Source organism: Barbus barbus (assembly GCF_936440315.1).
Source record: "Barbus barbus genome assembly, chromosome: 1".
Classification (NCBI taxonomy): Eukaryota; Metazoa; Chordata; class Actinopteri; order Cypriniformes; family Cyprinidae; genus Barbus; species Barbus barbus.
In genome coordinates this window covers 44886458-44900821 of record NC_136729.1, presented here as the reverse complement: position 1 = coordinate 44900821, position 14364 = coordinate 44886458, and the positions used below count along the sequence as shown (strand labels likewise).

The 14364-nt window shown below is 40.6% G+C and overlaps 1 protein-coding gene across 2 annotated transcripts in view; it reads left to right on the top strand.

The window, feature by feature from the left end:
- The window catches only part of LOC306870920 (cytoplasmic aconitate hydratase), a 30452-nt gene that overhangs the window by 9251 nt on the left and 6837 nt on the right, over nucleotides 1-14364 (top strand). For both annotated transcript variants that reach the window (XM_079418505.1, XM_079418506.1), the window contains exons 7-13: nucleotides 139-278; nucleotides 361-532; nucleotides 3079-3179; nucleotides 3631-3747; nucleotides 10717-10876; nucleotides 12268-12403; nucleotides 14230-14314. In XM_079418505.1, coding sequence (XP_079274631.1) covers nucleotides 139-278; nucleotides 361-532; nucleotides 3079-3179; nucleotides 3631-3747; nucleotides 10717-10876; nucleotides 12268-12403; nucleotides 14230-14314 — 911 coding nt within the window. The remainder of the gene's footprint in view (nucleotides 1-138; nucleotides 279-360; nucleotides 533-3078; nucleotides 3180-3630; nucleotides 3748-10716; nucleotides 10877-12267; nucleotides 12404-14229; nucleotides 14315-14364) is intronic.

Here is a 14364-nt window from a genome sequence, read left to right as displayed (position 1 = left end):
TTACCTTATTTTTATTAATATATTGATGTTAAATTGTGTATATCCCTGTTGGGCTTGTAAATAGAGAGAAAACATTAGAAATTCAGTGATAAACGTCAAATGTGGAGCTGAGGTTTAAGCTCAGATCTTTCGGAGCAGGTGTTGGAGGTATCGAGGCGGAGGCGGTCATGTTGGGTCAGCCGATCAGCATGGTGCTGCCAGAGGTCATCGGCTACAAACTACAGGGCACGCCCAACAAATACATCACCTCCACTGACATAGTGCTTACTGTCACCAAGGTATGCAAGCCGTGCCATATCTGAATTTTGGTCTGCTTTTAAGAAATGTTGCTTTGTTTTACTGTATGCTTTCTCTGCTCAGCATTTGCGGCAAGTTGGTGTGGTTGGAAAATTTGTGGAGTTTTTCGGCCCTGGTGTTGCTCAGCTGTCTATCGCTGACCGCGCCACCATCGCCAACATGTGCCCTGAGTATGGAGCCACCGCTGCCTTCTTCCCTGTAGATCAGATCAGCATTCATTACCTGAAACAGACGGGTAGGTAAACCTGTCCCTGATCAGTTTTAAAAGCTTCTAACCCTTGTTAAAAAGAAGTACACTTCAGCATACTTGTAAAAATAATACTTATTATTGAAATAATGTACCTTAAAAGAATATACGTAAGCGCAAACTGAATGTAATGTTTCATACTTTTTTTTTGCATGTTAATTGCACTTAAATTAATATGTCCATCCATCCATCCATCTTCTTCCGCTTATCCGGGGCCGGGTCGCGGGGGCAGCAGTCTAAGCAGGGATGCCCAGACTTCTCTCTCCCTAGACACTTCCTCCAGCTCTTCCGGGGGGACACCGAGGCGTTCCCAGGCCAGCCGGGAGACATAGTCTCTCCAGCGTGTCCTAGGTCTTCCCCGGGGTCTCCTCCCAGTGGGACGCGCCCGGAACACCTTCCCGGGAAGGCGTCCAGGAGGCATCCGGAACAGATGCCCGAGCCACCTCAGCTGACCCCTCTCAATGTGAAGGAGCAGCGGCTCTACTCTGAGCTCCTCCCGAGTGACCGAGCTTCTCACCCTATCTCTAAGGGATCGCCCAGCCACCCTGCGGAGAAAGCTCATTTCAGCCGCCTGTATCCGGGATCTTGTCCTTTCGGTCATGACCCAAAGCTCATGACCATAGGTGAGAGTAGGAACGTAGATTGACCGGTAAATCGAGAGCTTCGCCTTGCGGCTCAGCTCTTTCTTCACCACGACAGACCGATACATCGACCGCATTACTGCAGAAGATGCACCGATCCGTCTGTCAATCTCCCGTTCCATCCTTCCCTCACTCGTGAACAAAACCCCAAGATACTTAAACTCCTCCACTTGAGGCAGGAACTCTCCACCAACCTGAAGTGGGCAAACCACCCTTTTCCGACTGAGGACCATGGCCTCGGATTTGGAGGTGCTGATTCTCATCCCAGCCGCTTCACACTCGGCTGCAAACCGTCCCAGTGCCTGCTGAAGGTCCTGGCTTGATGAAGCCAACACGACAACATCATCTGCAAAAAGCAGAGACGAAATCGTGTGGTCACCAAACCTGACACCCTCCGGCCCCTGGCTGCGCCTAGAAATTCTGTCCATAAAACTCATGAACAGAACCGGCGACAAAGGGCAGCCCTGCCGGAGTCCAACATGCACCGGGAACAAGTCTGACTTACTGCCGGCAATGCGAACCAAGCTCCTGCTTCGGTCATACAGGGACCGGACAGCCCTTAGTAAAGGACCCCGGACCCCATACTCCCGGAGCACCCTCCACAGGCCGCCGCGAGGGACACAGTCGAATGCCTTCTCCAAATCCACAAAACACATGTGGACTGGTTGGGCAAACTCCCATGAACCCTCCAGCACCCTGTAGAGGGTATAGAGCTGGTCCAGTGTTCCACGGCCCGGACGAAAACCACACTGTTCCTCCTGAATCCGAGGTTCTACTATCGGCCGTATTCTCCTCTCCAGTACCCTGGCATAGACTTTCCCAGGGAGGCTGAGAAGTGTGATCCCCTTGTAGTTGGAACACACCCTCCGGTCCCCCTTCTTAAAAAGAGGGACCACCACCCCGGTCTGCCACCCCAGAGGCACTGTCCCCGACCGCCACGCGATGCTGCAAATTAATATGTATTATAGTTTAAGTTTATATTAAATGCAGTTAGTTGAACTTTAGAGTGCTTTTTTTATCTACTTATGTACATATTTATTTTAATTTCATAATTATTAGTGCTGTCAAATGATTAATCGCATCCAAAATAAAAGTTTTTGTTTACATAATATATGTGTGTGTACTGTGTATATTTATTATGTATATGTAAATACACACACATACAGTATATATTTTGAAAATATTTACATGTATATATATTTATATTCTTACATTTTATGCTTTATATATATAAATATAACATATTTTTCATATATATATATATATACATGCATGCATGTATACACACATATTATGTAAACAAAAAAAAATATTTTGGATGCGATTAATCGTTTGACAGCACTAATAATTACTTATGTTGTCTTTGAAATATGGTTAAAATACTGCTGAATGTACTGACAAGCATTCTATAAACTTAAATATACTTTAATTTAAATTCTATAGAAACATGCATGTAATATTTGTAATTACACATTTGTAATGAAGTTGAAATTTAGTTTTAAAATATACTAACATCAAATTCTACAGTTATAATAAGTACTTTAGTATGTTAGTCAACACATCAAAATAAGTGTACTTCTTTAAAATACATTTTAAATAATTGTTTTAATAATCTTTAGTCGTGCTTTTAAGTAAAACTTAATATGCCATTATTTCAAATTGCACTTTTTAAAAGTGTCTGTGTTTAAGTTACTTAAGTGTCTTTTATGTCATTATTAATATTATATTATCTGGCAAGTATGGTTTTTAAAAAATACTTTAAATCTGAAGTACACTGCAGATGCACATGCAATACAATTAAGCACACTTCTGTTTCGTAAGAGGAACTACATTCTGCTGTGGTCAGGAAGGTGGTATTGCTTTACTTTCATGTTGTATTAATGTGTTTTTAAGGGAGGGACACTGAGAAGCTGAGTTACATAGAGAAGTATCTGAAAGCGGTGGACATGTTCAGAGACTACAGCAACACCGCTCAAGATCCACAGTTCACTCAGGTACCAAATCTCAACACACACATCTGCTGTTCACAGATACACAGCGCTGGCCAACATTATTAGAGCACTAGTGTTTCCAACAGCTAAAAAAATGTTTTAAGTCAGTTATTTCTATCTTTTGCTGTAGTGTGTCAGTAGGAAATACCAGTTTATATTTCCAAACATTCATTTTTGCATTAGTTGTAATAATCCAGTGAGATTTGTGTCTGATAACAGCCAGTGCTCCACACAGAGATCTGATCTGATCATCATCCAGTCTGTCTGGAGTGACATGAAGAAACAATTAACTGACTTAAAACTATTTCATTAGCTGGTGAAAATACTAGTGCTCTAATGGTTTTGGCCACCGCTGTATAAGCACTAGTCGCTGCTGTCTGATTCTCTTTCTGCAAAACGTACTTATGTCTGAGGATCATTGTTATTAATTTGTCTCTCGTTCTCTCTCACGCAGGTTGTTGAGTTGGACCTCAGTACGGTCGTCCCCTGCTGCAGCGGTCCCAAGCGGCCACATGACAAAGTGGCTGTATCAGAGATGAAGCAGGACTTTGAAGCGTGTTTAGGGGCCAAGGTACATGTCACAGAAACACCAGGGAAAACACACCACAGGACACACATTCCCTTTGAATCTAGAGATAATGCAGCATTCATAAGGCAGGTAGTTCAGCTCCATAGCTTCAATTGACTATAAAGTATAGTGAAATCATAATATTGTGTGTGACACAACTGACATTCAATTAATCAGTATTTTGAAGAGTAAAAATGAACACTATGATCACTAAACCTAGAAGACGAGCAACCCCATGAATCACAGGACGAGCAGAAGCATATTTCTACCAAATAGAAAATCATACTTTACTAAAACATATATTTATGACATAAATTGTAATTGTGAGATACAAGTTGAAAATCGAAATTATGAAATAAAAAGTTATAATTATGACATAGAAAAGTCTATGACGGTCAAAATTATGAAATAAATAGTCATACTTGATATAGCTCAAAATTATGACAAAACAAGCAACATAAATCAAAGTCGAACACAGGCATAATTATGACGAAAAGTCACAAGTACAACACAAGTTGAAATGGTGAGTCATTGTAACAAGATTATGAAATAGTCATAATTATGATTATGAGAAAGTGAAAGATTAAGACAAAGTCATGATTGACAAAAATTTCAAAAATTTTGCAAAGTCCTTATGACAGCCAAATTTTTTATGCAATAATTATTTATTTACATTATTAAATAATTAAGATTTAATTAATAATTATAATTATAATTATAAAATTAAGATTTTATTAATTATTTACATTAAAATCTGACAAATTGAAACTGACATAAAAAGATGATGAAATTATTAATTATTATTTAATTAAGTCGCAATTGTGAGTCATTGTAACAAAATTATGAAATAAAGTCAAGACACAAAAAGTCACATTTGAAAAATGGAAAGTTATGACAAAGTCTTGTTACAAAGAGTCAAAATTCACAAAGCTTGACATTATGACAAAACAATTGACATAAAATATTAGTAATGTTCATTACTGTCTGTGTGTGTGTGTGTTCATTACTGTCTGTGTGTGTTCATTACTGTCTGTGTGTGTTCATTACTGTCTGTGTGTGTTCATTACTGTCTGTGTGTGTTCATTACTGTCTGTGTGTGTGTGTGTGTTCATTACTGTCTGTGTGTGTTCATTACTGTCTGTGTGTGTGTGTGTTCATTACTGTCTGCGTGTGTTCATTACTGTCTGTGTGTGTTCATTACTGTCTGTGTGTGTTCATTACTGTCTGTGTGTGTTCATTGCTGTCTGTGTGTGTTCATTACTGTCTGTGTGTGTTCATTACTGTCTGTGTGTGTTCATTACTGTCTGTGTGTGTTCATTACTGTCTGTGTGTGTGTGTGTTCATTACTGTCTGTGTGTGTTCATTACTGTCTGTGTGTGTTCATTACTGTCTGTGTGTGTTCATTGCTGTCTGTGTGTGTTCATTACTGTCTGTGTGTGTTCATTACTGTCTGTGTGTGTTCATTACTGTCTGTGTGTGTTCATTACTGTCTGTGTGTGTGTGTGTTCATTACTGTCTGTGTGTGTTCATTACTGTCTGTGTGTGTTCATTGCTGTCTGTGTGTGTTCATTACTGTCTGTGTGTGTTCATTACTGTCTGTGTGTGTTCATTACTGTCTGTGTGTGTTCATTACTGTCTGTGTGTGTGTGTGTTCATTACTGTCTGTGTGTGTTCATTACTGTCTGTGTGTGTTCATTACTGTCTGTGTGTGTTCATTACTGTCTGTGTGTGTTCATTACTGTCTGTGTGTGTTCATTACTGTCTGTGTGTGTTCATTACTGTCTGTGTGTGTTCATTACTGTCTGTGTGTGTGTGTGTTCATTACTGTCTGCGTGTGTTCATTACTGTCTGCGTGTGTTCATTACTGTCTGTGTGTGTTCATTACTGTCTGTGTGTGTTCATTACTGTCTGTGTGTGTTCATTACTGTCTGTGTGTGTTCATTACTGTCTGCGTGTGTTCATTACTGTCTGTGTGTGTTCATTACTGTCTGTGTGTGTTCATTACTGTCTGTGTGTGTTCATTACTGTCTGTGTGTGTTCATTACTGTCTGCGTGTGTTCATTACTGTCTGCGTGTGTTCATTACTGTCTGTGTGTGTTCATTACTGTCTGTGTGTGTTCATTACTGTCTGTGTGTGTTCATTACTGTCTGTGTGTGTGTGTGTTCATTACTGTCTGCGTGTGTTCATTACTGTCTGTGTGTGTTCATTACTGTCTGTGTGTGTGTGTGTTCATTACTGTCTGCGTGTGTTCATTACTGTCTGCGTGTGTTCATTACTGTCTGTGTGTGTTCATTACTGTCTGTGTGTGTTCATTACTGTCTGCGTGTGTTCATTACTGTCTGCGTGTGTTCATTACTGTCTGTGTGTGTTCATTACTGTCTGCGTGTGTTCATTACTGTCTGTGTGTGTGTGTGTGTTCATTACTGTCTGCGTGTGTTCATTACTGTCTGCGTGTGTGTGTGTTCATTACTGTCTGTGTGTGTGTGTGTTCATTACTGTCTGCGTGTGTTCATTACTGTCTGCGTGTGTTCATTACTGTCTGTGTGTGTTCATTACTGTCTGTGTGTGTTCATTACTGTCTGTTTGTGTGTTCATTACTGTCTGTGTGTGTTCATTACTGTCTGTGTGTGTGTGTGTTCATTACTGTCTGTGTGTGTGTGTGTTCATTACTGTCTGTGTGTGTGTGTGTTCATTACTGTCTGTGTGTGTGTGTGTTCATTACTGTCTGTGTGTGTGTGTGTTCATTACTGTCTGTGTGTGTTCATTACTGTCTGTGTGTGTGTGTGTTCATTACTGTCTGTGTGTGTTCATTACTGTCTGTGTGTGTGTGTGTGTTCATTACTGTCTGTGTGTGTGTGTGTGTTCATTACTGTCTGTGTGTGTTCATTACTGTCTGTGTGTGTTCATTACTGTCTGTGTGTGTTCATTACTGTCTGTGTGTGTGTTCATTACTGTCTGTGTGTGTGTTCATTACTGTCTGTGTGTGTGTGTGTTCATTACTGTCTGTGTGTGTTCATTACTGTCTGTGTGTGTTCATTACTGTCTGTGTGTGTTCATTACTGTCTGTGTGTGTTCATTACTGTCTGTGTGTGTGTGTGTTCATTACTGTCTGTGTGTGTTCATTACTGTCTGCGTGTGTTCATTACTGTCTGTGTGTGTTCATTACTGTCTGTGTGTGTTCATTACTGTCTGCGTGTGTTCATTACTGTCTGCGTGTGTTCATTACTGTCTGTGTGTGTTCATTACTGTCTGTGTGTGTTCATTACTGTCTGTGTGTGTTCATTACTGTCTGTGTGTGTTCATTACTGTCTGCGTGTGTTCATTACTGTCTGCGTGTGTTCATTACTGTCTGTGTGTGTTCATTACTGTCTGCGTGTGTTCATTACTGTCTGCGTGTGTTCATTACTGTCTGTGTGTGTTCATTACTGTCTGTGTGTGTTCATTACTGTCTGTGTGTGTGTGTGTTCATTACTGTCTGCGTGTGTTCATTACTGTCTGTGTGTGTTCATTACTGTCTGCGTGTGTTCATTACTGTCTGCGTGTGTTCATTACTGTCTGTGTGTGTTCATTACTGTCTGCGTGTGTTCATTACTGTCTGTGTGTGTGTGTGTGTTCATTACTGTCTGCGTGTGTTCATTACTGTCTGCGTGTGTGTGTGTTCATTACTGTCTGTGTGTGTGTGTGTTCATTACTGTCTGTGTGTGTTCATTACTGTCTGCGTGTGTTCATTACTGTCTGCGTGTGTTCATTACTGTCTGTGTGTGTTCATTACTGTCTGTGTGTGTTCATTACTGTCTGCGTGTGTTCATTACTGTCTGCGTGTGTTCATTACTGTCTGTGTGTGTTCATTACTGTCTGCGTGTGTTCATTACTGTCTGTGTGTGTGTGTGTGTTCATTACTGTCTGCGTGTGTTCATTACTGTCTGCGTGTGTGTGTGTTCATTACTGTCTGTGTGTGTGTGTGTTCATTACTGTCTGCGTGTGTTCATTACTGTCTGCGTGTGTTCATTACTGTCTGTGTGTGTTCATTACTGTCTGTGTGTGTTCATTACTGTCTGTTTGTGTGTTCATTACTGTCTGTGTGTGTTCATTACTGTCTGTGTGTGTGTGTGTTCATTACTGTCTGTGTGTGTGTGTGTTCATTACTGTCTGTGTGTGTGTGTGTTCATTACTGTCTGTGTGTGTGTGTGTTCATTACTGTCTGTGTGTGTGTGTGTTCATTACTGTCTGTGTGTGTTCATTACTGTCTGTGTGGGTGTGTGTTCATTACTGTCTGTGTGTGTTCATTACTGTCTGTGTGTGTGTGTGTTCATTACTGTCTGTGTGTGTGTGTGTGTTCATTACTGTCTGTGTGTGTTCATTACTGTCTGTGTGTGTTCATTACTGTCTGTGTGTGTTCATTACTGTCTGTGTGTGTGTTCATTACTGTCTGTGTGTGTGTTCATTACTGTCTGTGTGTGTGTGTGTTCATTACTGTCTGTGTGTGTTCATTACTGTCTGTGTGTGTTCATTACTGTCTGTGTGTGTTCATTACTGTCTGTGTGTGTGTGTGTTCATTACTGTCTGTGTGTGTTCATTACTGTCTGTGTGTGTTCATTACTGTCTGTGTGTGTGTGTGTGTGTTCATTACTGTCTGTGTGTGTTCATTACTGTCTGTGTCTGTGTGTGTTCATTACTGTCTGTGTGTGTTCATTACTGTCTGTGTGTGTGTGTGTTCATTACTGTCTGTGTGTGTTCATTGCTGTCTGTGTGTGTTCATTACTGTCTGTGTGTGTTCATTACTGTCTGTGTGTGTTCATTACTGTCTGTGTGTGTTCATTACTGTCTGTGTGTGTGTGTGTTCATTACTGTCTGTGTGTGTTCATTGCTGTCTGTGTGTGTTCATTGCTGTCTGTGTGTGTTCATTGCTGTCTGTGTGTGTTCATTACTGTCTGTGTGTGTGTGTGTTCATTACTGTCTGTGTGTGTTCATTACTGTCTGTGTGTGTTCATTGCTGTCTGTGTGTGTGTGTGTGTTCATTACTGTCTGTGTGTGTTCATTACTGTCTGTGTGTGTTCATTACTGTCTGTGTGTGTTCATTACTGTCTGTGTGTGTTCATTACTGTCTGTGTGTGTGTGTGTGTTCATTACTGTCTGTGTGTGTTCATTACTGTCTGTGTGTGTGTGTGTTCATTACTGTCTGTGTGTGTTCATTACTGTCTGTGTGTGTTCATTACTGTCTGTGTGTGTTCATTACTGTCTGTGTGTGTTCATTACTGTCTGTGTGTGTGTGTGTTCATTACTGTCTGTGTGTGTGTGTGTGTTCATTACTGTCTGCGTGTGTTCATTACTGTCTGTGTGTGTTCATTACTGTGTGTTCATTACTGTCTGTGTGTGTGTTCATTACTGTCTGTGTGTGTGTGTGTGTGTTCATTACTGTCTGTGTGTGTGTGTGTGTGTTCATTACTGTCTGTGTGTGTGTGTGTGTTCATTACTGTCTGTGTGTGTTCATTACTGTCTGTGTGTGTTCATGGGGGAAGTCGTGGCCTAATGGTTAGAGAGTCGGACTCGTAACCGAAAGGTTGCGAGTTCGAGCCCCCGGCCGGCAGGAATTGTAGGTGGGGGGAGGGAACGTCCAGCGCTCTCTCCACCCTCAACACCACGACTGAGGTGCCCTTGAGCAAGGCACCGAACCCCCAATTGCTCCCCGGGCGCCGCAGCATGGCTGCCCACTGCTCCGGGTGTGTGTTCACGGTGTGTGTGTGTGTGTGTGTGTGGATTTGTTCACTACTCACTGCTGTGTGTGTGCACTTGGATGGGTTAAAGGCAGAGCACCAATTTCGAGTATGGGTCACCATACTTGACAATACGTCACGACTTTACTTTACTTTTTACTTTACTTTATTACTGTCTGTGTGTGTGTGTTCATTACTGTCTGTGTGTTCATTACTGTCTGTGTGTGTGTGTGTTCATTACTGTCTGTGTGTGTGTGTGTGTTCATTACTGTCTGTGTGTGTTCATTACTGTCTGTGTGTGTGTGTGTTCATTACTGTCTGTGTGTGTGTGTGTTCATTACTGTCTGTGTGTGTTCATTACTGTCTGTGTGTGTTCATTACTGTCTGTGTGTGTGTTCATTACTGTCTGTGTGTGTTCATTACTGTCTGTGTGTGTGTGTGTTCATTACTGTCTGTGTGTGTGTGTGTGTGTGTTCATTACTGTCTGTGTGTGTTCATTACTGTCTGTGTGTGTTCATTACTGTCTGTGTGTGTTCATTACTGTCTGTGTGTGTTCATTACTGTCTGCGTGTGTTCATTACTGTCTGCGTGTGTTCATTACTGTCTGTGTGTGTTCATTACTGTCTGTGTGTGTGTGTGTGTTCATTACTGTCTGTGTGTGTGTGTGTGTGTGTGTGTTCATTACTGTCTGCGTGTGTTCATTACTGTCTGTGTGTGTTCATTACTGTCTGCGTGTGTTCATTACTGTCTGTGTGTGTTCATTACTGTCTGCGTGTGTTCATTACTGTCTGCGTGTGTGTGTGTGTTCATTACTGTCTGTGTGTGTGTGTGTGTGTTCATTACTGTCTGCGTGTGTTCATTACTGTCTGCGTGTGTTCATTACTGTCTGTGTGTGTGTGTGTGTTCATTACTGTCTGTGTGTGTGTGTGTGTTCATTACTGTCTGCGTGTGTTCATTACTGTCTGCGTGTGTTCATTACTGTCTGTGTGTGTTCATTACTGTCTGTGTGTGTTCATTACTGTCTGTGTGTGTGTGTGTGTGTGTTCATTACTGTCTGCGTGTGTTCATTACTGTCTGTGTGTGTTCATTACTGTCTGTGTGTGTGTGTGTGTGTGTTCATTACTGTCTGCGTGTGTTCATTACTGTCTGCGTGTGTTCATTACTGTCTGTGTGTGTGTGTGTGTGTGTTCATTACTGTCTGCGTGTGTTCATTACTGTCTGTGTGTGTTCATTACTGTCTGTGTGTGTTGTCTACAGCAAGGCTTTAAAGGATTCCAGGTGGCTCCTGAGCGTCATGATGCTCGAGTGCCGTTCCAGTTTAACGGAGCAGAGTATTCACTGTCTCACGGATCCGTGGTCATCGCTGCCATTACCAGCTGTACCAACACCAGTAACCCCTCAGTCATGCTGGGAGCAGGTACATGTCTGTCTACAGGGATGCCATCTATATGCTTTTCCCCCCCTGTGTAACAGAAAAGATGGTTATCAGAGGCTCTTTTCCATATTTCAGAAGTGTATGGAAATGGGGCTCCAAAAACAGCATGGAAGTTGTTCATTTTCATTTTTATTTGACCTGTATATTTCTGTATCTCTTTTGAGTAATTACTGTAAAAATTTAATTTCATTTTTATATTTAAATTAAACATTTTAATTTAGTATTATTTCCATAAGCTGTGCAAAATGCAACATTATTATTTTGACAGAGGCTGAATAGGAGAATAGAAAATCTTGGATTTAAGTTTCTGTTTTAGTTTTTAAATGTCTCTTGAATTTCAGTGGTTTCATGCAACAATGTAAAACACATTGGAGTCAACCAAAGCCATGTTTATTCTTGCTTCAAGTGAATTTTGACTCGCACTGTTAAAAATATAAACATAATACAATACAAGCAGTCAGAATTTTAACAAATAAAAGTTGAACACTGACATAATATCAGAAAATGTAAAAAAAAAAATTGTAATGATTTGAATAATTATGTCATGATTAAGATTTTACCAAAGCATGATATATATATTAAATCTTGCTTCAAGTGAAGCCGTATTTAATGTAGTCTAGATTGTTTTCTTTTACCTTGCATGCTTTGTTTATGGTTTTTGAGGATGAGGGCATGTTGTGCAACCCATCTGTGTCTAATTTGGCAGCTTTTACCAACTCACAAGTACATTTGTGCCAAAATATTGTGGAAGCTAAGGTTAAGCCTCTTTTATATATGCCATTTGTTTTTCAGAACAGACCGGTTACCCTCTTTTGGGTCGTGGTCCACCAGTTGAGATCCACTGATTTAGAGGCTCATTATAAATATGTGACCCTGGACCACAAAAGCAGTCATAAGTCGCGGGGGTATATTTGTAGCAATAGCCAAAAATACCTTGTATGGGTCAAAATTATAGATTTTTCTTTTATGCCAAAAATCATTAGGATATTAAGTAAATATCATGTTCTATGAAGATATTTAGTAATTTTCCTACCATAAATATATCAAAACTTCATTTTTGATTAGTAATATGCATTGCTAAGAACTTAATTTGAACAACTTTAAAGGCGATTTTCTCAATATTTAGATTTTTTTTGCACCCTCAGATTCCAGATTTTTAAATAGTTGTATCTCGGCCAAATATTGTCCTATCATAACAAACCATACATCAATGGAAAGATTATTTATTCAGTTTTTTTATTTTTTATTTTTTATTAACCCTTATGACTGGTTTAGTGGTTCAGAGTCACACGTTAACAACGTCCAAATGTATTTTTGTCACTTTACAGCTGTTTTTCTACAATAGTGTAATGCTATTTCTTTATTTCTGTCAGGTCTCTTGGCGCAGAAGGCTGTAAAGGCTGGTCTCAGTGTCAAGCCGTACATAAAGACCAGTCTGTCTCCAGGCAGCGGAGTGGTCACATACTACCTTAAAGAGAGCGGCGTCATGGACTTCCTCTCACAGTTAGGGTGAGGAACTCATCACTGCCAGAGTCTGTCTGACTGAGGGGCCATTCTCACTGAACGCATCTTTGTGTCTAAAAACGCAAGACGCAGAGCTCAGGAATGGTTTTAATAAAAGCACAGCGCAGAATGCCTACTTCACCATGTTGGCATCAAATAAAAAAGTTGCTATGCCAACTTGCTAATGTAAAAAAAAAAGGCTGCATTGTTGGCCGTGTCTTCTGATTGGTCCACTGTTTTGGGACTGACATGGTAGTTTAATGAAACTCAAATATAAATATTCTAATATATTGAGACACTGGATTTTGACTTTCATGAGCTGGAAACTCTAATCATCAAAATTAAAACAAAAAAAAACTTTAGAAATGTCTTACTGAAGTTTTTTATTATGAAGGGAAAATAAAATCCAAACCAATATGGCCCTGTGTGAAAAAGTGCTTGCCCCCTAAACCTAATAACTGGTTGGGCCACCCTTAGGAGCAACAACTGCAATCAAGCGTTTGTGATAACTTGCAATGAGTCTGTTACAGCGCTGTGGAGGAGTTTTGGCCACTCATCTTGGCAGAATTGTTGTAATTCAGTCACATTGGAGGGTTTTCGAGCATGAACCGCCTTTTTAAGGTCATGCCACAGCATCTCAGTAGGATTCAGGTCAGGACTTTGACTAGGCCACTCCAGAGTCTTCATTTTGTATTTCTTCAGCCATTCAGAGGTGGATTTGCTGGTGTGTTTTGGATCATTGTCCTGCTGCAGAACCTAAGTTCGCTTCAGCTTGGAGGTCACGAACAGATGGCCGGACATTGTCCTTCAGGATTTTTTGGTAGACAGCTGAATTCATGGTTCATTTATCACAGCAAGTCTTCCAGGTCCTGAAGCAGCAAAACAGCCCCAGACCATCACACTCCCACCACCATGTTTTACTGTTGGTATGATGCTCTTTTTCTGAAATGCTGTGTTACTTTTACGCCAGATGTAATGGGACACACACCTTCCAAAAAGTTCAACTTTTGTCTCGTCAGTCCACAGAGTATTTTCCCAAAAGTCTTGGGGATCAAGATGTTTTCTGGCAAAACTGAGACGAGTCTTTATGTTCTTTTTGCTCAGCAGCGGTTTTCGTCTTGGAACTCTGCCATGCAGGCCATTTTTGCCCAGTCTTTTTCTTATGGTGGAGTCATGAACACTGACCTTAACTGAGGCAAGTGAGGCCTGCAGTTCTTTAGATGTTGTTGTGGGGTCTTTTGTGACCTTTTGGATGAGTCGGCCACTCCTGGGAAGTTGTGGATAATGGCTCTCACTGTGGTTCGCTGGAGTCCCAAAGCTTTAGAAATGACGTTATAACCTTCTCCAGGCTGATAGATCTCAATTACTTTCTTTCTCATTTGTTCCTGAATTTCTTTGGATCTCAACATGATGTGTAGCTTTTGAGGATCTTTTGGTCTGCTTCACTTTGTCAGGCAGGTCCTATTTAAGTGATTTCTTGATTGTGAACAGGTGTGGCAGTAATCAGGCCTGGGTGTGGCTAGAGAAACTTAACTCAGGTGTGATAAACCACAGTTATGTTTTAACAGGGGGAGGGGGGCAAGCACTTTTTCACACAGGGGCCATGTGGGTTTGGATTTTGTTTTCCCTTCATAATGAAAAACTGAATTAAAAAACTGCATGTTGTGTTTACTTGTGTTATCTTTGATTAATATTTAAATTAGTTTGATCTGAAACATTAAAGTGTGACAAACATGCAAAAAAATAAAAATTCTTTTTCACACCACTGTGTGTGTATATATATATATATATATATATATATATAAATATAAATATTATTTGTGCATCTTTAGTTTTGAGGTTGTTGGTTACGGCTGCATGACCTGCATTGGAAACAGTGGACCCCTTCCAGAGCCGGTTGTAGAGGCGATTACTCAGGTAAACAAGCTTTACTCCTATCCAAAAACATTATAAAATGAATATTTTCA